At 30.0% G+C, this 11,545-nt stretch overlaps 1 protein-coding gene across 1 annotated transcript; it reads right to left on the reverse strand.

Moving 5' to 3' along the window:
- Positions 1–1,814: 1,814 nt before the first annotated feature.
- Positions 1,815–3,459, reverse strand: LOC121236779 (EP1-like glycoprotein 2). The gene has a single exon (XM_041133227.1). It carries the CDS (start codon positions 3,397–3,399, stop codon positions 1,975–1,977), a length of 1,425 nt encoding a protein of 474 aa, XP_040989161.1. The 5' UTR covers positions 3,400–3,459; the 3' UTR covers positions 1,815–1,974.
- Positions 3,460–11,545: the final 8,086 nt, after the last annotated feature.

An 11,545-nucleotide genomic window follows, 5' to 3' on the forward strand; every position in this document is an offset into this window, starting at 1 on the left:
TAATCTCAATTGGTTTATTGAAAGTATCCACAAAAGGCCATATACAATGTATATTATTTTAATCTTATATGATTAGTATATTATTCTCATGGTACAATCAGTGTTTCTTTTCTTTTTTATTAATATTTTTTTCTGAAATGGAAAAAGAAAAAAGCCAAAATAGGAGAAATACAGACGGTCTGTCAGTGTACATTGATCGATGGTCTTGTACAAAATGTTATGACGACGATAATAACATCCTTAATCTATCAAAAGGAATACAGACGGACCGATGAGGAACTGCATGGATTGGATCGAGCCCAAAGCTAAGAAACAACTGGCCAGGACCGTTTGTATTAATAATTCCACTTTCAGGAATCCATGCTGGGCTGCGACAACTACTTCGGATTGGGGCTCTGTTCATTTTCATATTAGGTGTTGAACTCTTGACAAATGTCGATAAATGATTTATGCAAAAGTCTCAAGTAAATAAATTTTATGCAAGTTCTTTTTTTTTTTTTTTTTTTGTAAAAATGTAGATTCCACTATAAAAAAATATTTACCTTTTAGTGGGACTCACTTTTTATACAAAAAGATTTATGAGAAATTGTATTAATTAGTATTACTAAGAGCACTCCTAATAGCTTTTGTATTATATAAAAAATGTAAATAATTTGGAGAATTGTTCTAAAAAGAAGCTCAATCCGATTATGTAAAATGAACCATAAAATACATTCAGCTATAGTATCCCGTTACATGTAGCGGGTACTATTCATCCTATAAAAAAAATTTTATTGTTGATATTTCATTTATTCCCTCATTTTTATTTACTTTGATTTTTATCATATAAGTAAATTCTTTTTATTGTTCATCATTTAAAACACATATTTCATTTTTTTCTAAAAAATATATTGGAATTATTTTTAAACCAATTTTTTCATATTTGATTTTATTTTAAATTTTTATTTGACTTATATATTTTTGTTTTACGTGTATAGGACTGAATTATTTTACATTGTATAAAAATAAATTGTAAATATAAAAAAATATATGGATATTGTAAATTTATTGGTAGAAATGAAATATTTAAAAAGAATATTTAAATTATATAGAGAAAAAATAGATAAGCTGATGGATGACATATTGTAAAAGTAAGTATGTAAAATAAATAAAAAAAATGAGTTTTGGTGATGTATTTTAAAGGACAAGATAAAGAATCTATTGAGAGTGCTCTAATCAGATATATTAGTGATACGAATGTGTGCGTATCAGTTAGCTTAACTACTGTTTATTTCTTGTAAAATTAGGGGTATTTTCTGGGATTTCTCATCCATATATATATAATATAATATATATATGTATGAGGGGGTCTTAAAACATTTACTGATCAACACTTATGATACTATTCGGATAATCGTGTTTGAGCCTATGAACCATTAATTCATGTTCTCTCTCTTTTACTTGAAGTTAACAAGTTTTTCAAACCCTTATTATTAGCCATGATGAGAAACGTCTTTTTAAGTGCGAAATATTAGTTCAGACGTTGATACATCGCATATATGTTATAGTTTGAAGAGACAATCATAATAGTGTACGAGATTGTTAAGGCAGATGTGCTACCAGCTCACAGCTCAGCAGGAGAATAGTCTAGAAGAATCTGGGCGTACTCTACACTAACAAAATGGGTGCAAGTGGTCCCAAGGTTGCTTGTAAATTTCAAATGAAATTCTCTATAAATGTCATTTCTGCTTTTCATGCGATATAATGTGTAAATAAGACTTATGAGTCATTGTAAAGGTGTACAGAAATATATGCAAACTCTGAGAATACGAAAATTTTTCACAAACACTTGCTCTGCATTTATTATTTTATTCTCAATAGAAATTAATCAAACTTGACATTCATTGGCAACGAGAACAACTAATCCTTGCCCATTTTAGTAAAGCAGCAACAAAGCGCACTCAATACAACATATAAGTACTAACGCCATCTGATCTACTTTGAATATTTGATGTATCCCACAGAAGAAATATTTACATCTTTGATAAGAGTCCCAAGTAATGGTGCAAGCAAGCACTTGGAAGTATCTTCCTTGTAAATGAAACCTAGACACTTACAGTCCTTATCGCACTTCTCCTTGCATTCCCCAACCTTCATTGGGCCATCGCCATCGTCCAAATACGGGTTCATGAAATGCTCCACCCCCAAAATCTTATAGTAATCTACCTTTGCTGATCTGCTCTTACACGGCCCCAACTTCGGCGGTGCGCAACTCTCACTCCAACCTAGAAGCCCTTTCGGGCTTGGGCACGCTACGCACATCTTCTTGTCACATAATCCATACGCGCCGCACTTGGACGGCAACGCGCATTCTCTGACAAAATAGGACGAAAAGAATGCAAAGCTCTCTTCCCACCTTAAGATACGCACTTCGTTATAGTAAGTCATGGCCTTGAGATTACCATCAGAGCCAAGCCTCAAGAATGAATACGTTGCGTTGTAATTGCGCTGATTAAGAAAGATTTCTTGTCCATTGCCAATAGGACGTACTTGTAGGAGGCGACGCCGGCCAGCCGGTGGTGGTGGAGCATTAGTGTCTTGGTTTGTAGTAAGGACTAGCTGATAGCCGGTAGCGTTTTCATTCTCAGGCACTGCATCAAAAGTTACAGTACTCCCATAGTCACTGCCTATCCATCCCCCATATGTAAGAAGCTGACCCGAGTTGTTTAGAAACATGGTGAGCCCATTGTGGTCAAGAACAATACTATATGGCCCGTCCGAGGGGTCCATGTCGGATTTCCGGCTAACGAGCTTGTTCCGGCCGTTGATTCTTAGAGACTGTCCGATTAGAAGAGTATCAGTAGGATGATCGAAGCTTTGCCATATAAATCTTCCGTTCTTGTCGTGAAGCACCAAGTTCCCATTAGGGAGTAACTTGAAGCCAGTGACGCCCTTATTGGCGGTGTTGGTTTGCCACGCCACGCGTCCATCTACGTCGGCGAGCACCATGTTTCCGTCCCTCCCGAAAGAGAGTGTGGCGTTTTCGCGAACCGGATGGTTGCGGTTGGCATCCCAGACCCACCGCATTAAGCTTTCGTCGCGTGAAATACCTGCTCTAATGGCTAATATGTAGGCATCCGGGGTGGTGTTGTAGAAGCAGAGCCGGAAGGGGACGGTAAAGAAGCTGTAAACCTCAGTTTCAAATGTACGGTAGCTTGCGTCGTATTCGATAATATACCATCCAAACTCACCTTGGTTTATGATTTTGAAGGTTTGGTTTGCAGGGACTTGGCCATGAGTGGCGAAGGCCAAGAAGCCAATTATGAGCAAGAAGCGAATTAGGAGAAAGCGGGGAGAAAGAGTGGCCATCTTAGTCAATTTGTTACGATACTTTTGATCAGCTAGCATATATGCATGCATATATATATATATATATAAAGATTTAAGTGTAGTTGTTTTCTAAGAGGGTAGGTGTGTCTGATAAATATGAATTAATGCACGAGGAGACATTATTTCAATTAGCTGTCAGCAGCATGCAATATGGTACGTACGTACAGATCAGACCATTAATTTGCATCGGACCATGTCAATTTAAAGCTTATCCACCAAACTATATATTTATATATAGATTAGGTTGAGTTTGGTGATGAACATGAAAGTACTCGATCAAGTCCATGGCAATCAGGTTCAAAATTACGTGGAGTACGCACTCTTTTAAGTGGGATTCGAACTACTTAAAGCCGGCCTTATAATAATGTCATATAGTCTATAAAAATATAATTATAGCGAAAAACTAAAATAGATCTGAAATATTTAATATTCAATACGGTCTGGGCCTGGCGATCGCCTCCCAAACTTTTTAACAATTCGGCGCCATGAGCATTGAATGAGACTTACAGCTGATCCCTAATAATGTCAGAGAGTCCATTTTTATAACAAGCATCCCAGCCTACGTCAAGGGTCCATTTAGATATCTAGCACGCCAGCCTAGCTAGCTGTCATGTTTGAAACATTAAACTACGAATTCAACTTGTTTTTTCTTTTTCTTTTTTCTTTTTTCTTTTTTTTTTTTAGCTGAGCTTGTGTGAATTAGCACTTAGTAGGAATGGACCAATTAATTCAGTTCCCTTGTGGCAAGTGGACCAAGTGGGTGTCCAACATTTTACAAAAAGAAAAGCCGACACAAAACATGTGGGTGTCCAATGTTTTAGATTTTGAGATGGCTAGTCAGCCAGCCATCAAAAAAGGCTTGGCCGCCTGGGGACACGTATGATAAGGTGGATACAGCTAGCTATATATGGAAACAATCATATCCATTCCCGGCCCCCTCAATCTTCAAAGACGCCAAAACAGACCGTGTCACACATGACATTGCAGTACTGCTTCCCACCATCTTCCTACCTAGCTCGAGTCATTCTCACGTTATCCAGTTTTCAGTCAAACTCCACTATCCGTCGATCTTTACCATTTGAGCCTTATCTGAGGGCTGATCTTGTGATCTGCTATTATAGGATGAATGTTATATACCATATTTTTCTTATTATTAAATAATATTTTATTAGATGGATATTTATTATTTAATAATTATAAATTATCACATCTTATATAATAAAATAAAAATAAAATAATAGTGAGGTGTAAACAGTTTGTCTTATTTCCCGGACGTGAAGCATAATTAATGGGAATGTATATTGATGCTGATAAGTTTGGCTGTATCCTTTCCTTGCAAGTTGGGCTGCTTAAAGTTATCGTTCCTGGATAAGGTGTACGGTCCATTGAATTGACTGTACTATCCTTTACTGCACTGCCTTTACTTCAAACATTAGTCATTAAAAAAAAAAAAAATTTACAAAAATTAATATTGAACTGTTTTGACTGTTGAATTGAATGTCTAAAGTGACTGCGTCGGCTGCTTTAGCCATCATTAGAAGTATTGCTGTGGCTGAGACTGCTCGACCAAAAAGATTCGATCATTTATTTATTTTATAAATAACATCTCTTTAATTATACTCTTTTTTTATCGGTCTAATCCGGTTCAATCGATCCGGTTTAATTTTTTTTTAAATCAATTAATAAAAAAATTATTAAAAATATTAAATTAAATTAAGTGATTTATTAATATAAATTATGTAACGAACTTAATAAAAAAATATTTTATATGATTAATAATAATAAATTAGATAAAAATTATATTATTAATTTATATAATTAGTATATAATTAACTAATTGATATTATATATTAGTTAAATTATAGAATATTAACAAGTGTTAATATATTTAAAATTTTATATTGTTAATAGTGATAGGTTAGATGAAGATATATATAAAATATTGTTAAATTTATAGAATATTAACAAGTATTAATAATATTTAAAATTTTATATTGTTAATTGTACAATTATTATATAAATAATATATATAATATTTTTTTTATTCGGTCGGTCCAGTCCGGTCCGGTCTGAGAAATCTCCACTGCGGGACTGGACCGAAGACCGAAAGTTTTCTATTTATTAGATCGGACCATGCATTTTTTCAGTCCGATCCGGTCCAGACCAAATCAGTCGGTCTGGTCAATTTCTCCGGTCTGGACCGACCGGATTACACCCCTACTTATAAGAAATTCATGATTTTATAACCCAATGATTTCTTTTAGAATAATATCATGTACTTAACTCGTACTTTAACTCGGTTAGAGGTCGAGTGCTACAATTTATTCCTAGATTCTGATTAATTAATTGGCTTTTTAAGAAATCGTATCTTAATCTCTTCTAAATTTAGGGAAAATGGGTCCAACACTTCTTTGTTGGTACAGTGATTTAAAAAACAAAAAATATATCTAACCTCTATTCAAGTAGTTTATGTACCTGCAGACGATTTGACCGATCCTGCTCTAGCACTGCTTCCTAAGAGCAGCGTGTCTACCGATTTCACCATAGCGGCTTTTCGAAATTTTTATAGAAATATTCTCATTTTATTTTATTTTTATCGTTGTAATTTTTTTAAATTTTTATATAAAATATAATAAATAATTCGATTTTTTTAAATCTCAAAATTATAATAATATTAAAAAAATTATTATAATAAAATTTTATTTAATTTTAAACTTTCATTTAAAATTATTTCCCTTTATCTCGCTACCCATTTATATCTTAGACAATTATTTCTTGATCTTGAGTAGTGTCATGCACAAAAGTGCTGTCAAAGTTTTGATATATTTGGAATGTTTGACCGGGAAAAAAAAAATCGTAAAATCTCTTTAATTTGGGTCTTGAGACCCAAATCCTGATCTTGATTTAGTCAAACATTCTGGACAAATTTGACCAGTTTATATTAATTGAGGAAAATATTATTTTTTAGACAAAAACGCATCCACGATCGACCTGATCCGATAGGCCAGAAAATAAAATTTAAAATACCATTTACATCAAGAGTTCTGCACGACGTTGATCACAGTTCCCATTTCAAATCGGTGGGCTGAAAACGGGGAATGTCAGAAAAGCCTTGCCGTTATCATGATTCGTATCCAATCGACACTCCGTAATGGTTTGGATTGAGAATGAATTGGGAACGAATTGAGATGATTTGTAATTAATAAAATAAAAATTAAATTATTTCTTATATTTTATATAAAAATTTAAAAAAATTATTTAATAATTTAAAAAAATTAAATTATTTATTATATTTTATATATAAATTTTAAAAAGTTATAATAATGAGATGATATAAATTGAGATGAGATGAGTTAAAGTGTATTTTTAATACAAATGAGGCCTCAACTCATAACCATTTCATATAGGAAAATATTACTTTGTTCTTTCAACTTATTTCTCATTTTTACATTTCGTGCATTTTAATTTTTTTATTTAATAGTTTAAAAAGTGATTATTAATGTATTAATATTTTGTTATACTTTTTAAAAATAGTTTAAAATGATAAAAAATTTGAAAAAAATAAAAAAGTGATTTTAACCTAACGGTAAATTGCAACGGTCTACTCTAAGTGGTACAGTAGCATAGCTTTTTCATATATAGTAGAGAAATTATAGGACATTATTAAGTAATTATTATATAATTTTTAATATAATATTACTATTTTTAATATTTTTTAATTTAAAAATAAATAATACATAATTAAAAACTTGTGCAATAGGTCTGATGATGCATGTTTTTTATTGATATTGAACTATCTAAAACGTGTGTGTACGGTAGTACGTGGGATGTATGACAAGTGTTTTGTGAAAGGATTTTTCAATGCATTAACTACTATTTATCCTACATTTTACACTGATAATTTTTTTTACATTTTTTTTATAGGATGTAGGGTATGTATAGTGAATAATAATTTAAGAGAAAAATTATTCGTTTGTGAAATGGTTTGAGTGGTAGGTTTTTGAATAATAATAATAATATAAGAAATATCAGTGAGAGGGTTCCATCCACCGTGCAAGCAAGTCTTTGGTAATCTGAAATTTATGTTTTTTGAAAAAAAAATTAATGTTAGATACAGTCATTAGTTGTGCAAGCGTCGCACACTCCATCTAACAAAAAAGGTCCACTATTAAAAAATTAATTTTTTTATACAGGTCTCATATTTACTCATTTTTTTCAAAAACAGCACGCGATGCTTGCGCACTATATAATTATATCTAGCATTACTCTTCTATATTATTAATTATCAATATCTTTATTTAAAATTTGTAATTGATGAATATACAAGATTGAGTATAGCTCGACTAGCATGCTCTAGTAACAAAGAGGGGAATGAAATTGTGGATTATGATCCTCATAAGTGTGTCCAAATTTAATTTATGATATTAAAAGAAGTGAAGAAGTCGCTAAAATTAATCATAATAAATTATATATAGGTACGTTAAAAAGAATTAATGTGTTAGAGAATAATTACTTTATAGATACGGGAATTATAACGATACATTAATTTATATGATACATTAGATCTACTTAAATAAAATACTTTTACACAGCAGCCGTCCCTCCTCCCCCCTCAAAAAACTCAGACTAGAGGAGGAAAGTTGGAGCTTTGGCTCCTTCCTCCATCCTCCCTCATCCCCCATCTCTCTTCTCTCTAGTTTTCTTTTATTTTTGTATGGTTTTGTCTTTATTTTGTTTACAATAAGACAAAATACAGATCTGTTATTTTTCGGAGCTAGATGACCACCACACGCTCCTTCGCAAGATTGCCAAGGCGCCAGTCATTGAGATGGACGAAAAATCTCATCAAACGGAGTGGCGCATGAGCCACACATGGCCCAAAGTGCACGCATGACATCCACGCGCCACTCAAGAGGAGCCCTATCCCCGCCACACACGACTTTTCTAGGACCTAGGCCATTGGTTTATACAGACCTAACGTTCCGTCATACTTCCAGGATGGCACATGTCCCTCATGCGTCATCATAGTCTTGGTGTTTGCATTTTTTATTTCCTCTAAAATTGAAAATATGGGTCTACAACTTTCCAAGTTATAATTCGCTGTTTTCTTATATATCTTTTACGTTTTCTGTCATTTCCTTTGTTTCAGGTTAGAAAACAAACACTATCTCTTGAATTTTTGTCCATAGAGTGTATCATCTACTCCGTTTTAAACAGAGTGTAGGGTTGTTTAATTATGTCTTAGGACAAAATGTGGGATTTATTAAATCTGTCTTAGGACAGAGTGTCGTCTCTTAGACAGTTTGTCTGTAAAGAGTTACAACAATAGACTAGACCATGTCAGTCACAAAGAAATTTGTGTATTAGGGAGCCTTAAAAACAGTATTTTGTATGTCTCAAGTCAAAGTTGTAATATCTTGTTATGAATTAATGGAATTTGTTTTACTAAAAAAATTTTACATCCTAATATATCATATTAAATCATGTCAATTTATATATTTATTTTATAGAATTTCTTTACTGTTAATAATATAAATAATGATTTCGATATCAAAAGTTGTACTTGTATAAAATATAAGTAATGATTTCGATTTCCTACTAATATATGCAGATGATCAATAAGTTTGCATATATAATCGAGAGGTTAAAACATCTTTCCTTTATTACTTTAATAATTTGTTAGCAACAACACATTCCACCGTTTCACAAACTTCTTTTGTTGTGTTTTTTTTTTTTTTTTTTTTTTTACAATAAAATGATATTCTACATCTACTTAAATGATATTTATCCATCTTTAAGCAATGGAAAAAGTTAGGTAGACTGATAGTTCTACCAATAGAATGTACCAATTGGTACATAATTTATATTTTTTAAAAATATTAAAAAATACATAGAATTGATTTTATTTTAAGAAAAAATATATTAAATCATCTATTTTTTTATCATTTCATAATTTGACATTAAATGATAAGTTTACAAGTAAAATATAATAAATAATCTTCAATCATCTATTATCATATTATGAAATGATGAGAGAATAATGAGAAAATAGATGATGAGTAGCATTACTCTTTTCTTCAATATTAATTTTTTTTTTTAATTTTAAAAAAATAAAAAATTTATCAGTAAACCCGTCGATCTCACTAAAATCATCTTCAATTAAAGATTATGGCACCGTTTTCAAAAAAGAAGATTATGGCATCGAAGTTCATTAATAAAAGAAGCGATCCTGTACGAAAGTACCACGATGGACGTTCGTAATTCTCAATTTTCTGTACAATCTTAATTCCCCGATGTAAAAGCTTGAGAGAAACAGTATTTTCTATGTCCATGAGTTTTCTACGAGATTAAGGTCCGTTTGAATTATTGATGAGTTAGATATTTTTAAAAAAATTAAATAAAATATTGTTAGGATATTAATTTTTAATATTATTATTATTTTAAAATTTTAAAAAATTAAATTAAGATTTTAAAAAATTAAATTATTTATTATATTTTATATAAAAATTTAAAAAAATTATAATAATTAAATTACATGAGTTAAATGATTTCTCAAACGGAGCCTAAAACATAACTGTCCTGCTACAGCCAAGACAAAAGCCACCGATCGTCACCGAACATGCTATTATAATTATTTTTTTCATAATTATTTTTTTAAATATATTTTTTTAAACTCAAACATTATTTAAAAATATTTTCTTAAACATTAAGTAAATAAAAAAAAGGCACACCATCGGTGACTTTAGGATAAGCATTGTCCAAAAAAAATATATCCATTATTTTTTATTATTATTTTATAATGTGTCATTAGATGATAGATTTACAAGTAAAATATAATAAATAATTTTTAATCATTTAATGTTATATTATCATTTAAAAATACTTTCTAATTATTAAATAATATATATATGTGTGTGGATACTGCTAGCGGCTCCACTAGTTTATTTAAGTTTATTTTCTTCCATTTTCTTTTTAACATCTTTAGTCATTAAAAAAATATATATATATAATTTTACTAATAATCATCACCACTTATTATTAAATAAAATAATTAAAAAATAAATTTAAAAGACTCAACTAGCATTATCATGTATATATCCACTATTGGTAAATTTTGTTTACGAGTGTACCAGCATTAGTTTTTTTAAATACATAGGTAAAATCACATTTTGTAGAGACCGATTTTACATAATAAAAAAAATTCACACATTTGATTATGTATATCTGAGTTAAATAATAATAAAATATTTTTTTCTAAATTATTTTTTTATATATTTTATAATTAGCATCATTATAAATTCTATCATTTAGTATTTAGAATTTTTTTTTTTAAATTCTATTAGTTGGTGGAGAGAAAGGGAAGAAAGAGAAAAAATATAATAAAATAAGATTTAAAAAAGTTAACAATGCATCTTTATAAAAAGCATTCATAACTATTTAAATTAGATATGCATAATTAATACAAATAAGTATACGGATATACAATATTAGTGCCCTGACAAGGCTAATTAATGCGGGCGCTCTTTTTACGTCAAAAGCTGTAAACTAAAAACTTTTTATTTTAATAAACTGTTTTGATTATTGAATGTCGAAAGTGACTGCGTCGGCTGCTTTTGCTCAGTCCAGTTTGTATTAGAAATGGGTTGTGTTGATTTAAATAAAATATTATTTTTAATATTATTATTATTTTAAAATTTAAAAAAATTAAATTTTTTATTATATTTTATATAAAAATTTAAAAAAATTATAAATATAAGATGGAATGAGTTAAGAAGAGATCCGAAACCAACTAAGAGTGTTTTTTTTTTTTTTGAAATAAAAGTATTGATGTAGCGGAGAGTTGCTTGACAAAAAAAAAAATTCGATCATTTATTTAGTGTGGTGACCTCCGGTACAAATTTTATATTTTTTTATTCTTCTTTTTCATATTTCTTAAATAGTTTTAAAAAATAAAAAAAATATATCAATAATAACTTTCTTAATCATTAAATAAATTTTTTTAAAAGAAAAATTAAATACATAAACAGTTAAAATAAGGGACAAACTCACAGAGCATACCAACATTTTTCTTATTTTTTATAAATAGAAAATTTATATTCATTATCTTCATGTTATACATTATACATGATTTTTCTAATTTTTTTTTTCTTACCAAATTATAGTATGCGAATGATGA

Source organism: Juglans microcarpa x Juglans regia, chromosome 6S (assembly GCF_004785595.1).
Source record: "Juglans microcarpa x Juglans regia isolate MS1-56 chromosome 6S, Jm3101_v1.0, whole genome shotgun sequence".
Lineage (NCBI taxonomy): Eukaryota > Viridiplantae > Streptophyta > Magnoliopsida > Fagales > Juglandaceae > Juglans > Juglans microcarpa x Juglans regia.

What these genes read in the sequence shown, in the direction of transcription:
- LOC121236779 (XM_041133227.1), bottom strand. Translation starts at nt 3,399, where the DNA reads ATGCATGCATATATGCTAGCTGATCAAAAGTATCGTAACAAATTGACT.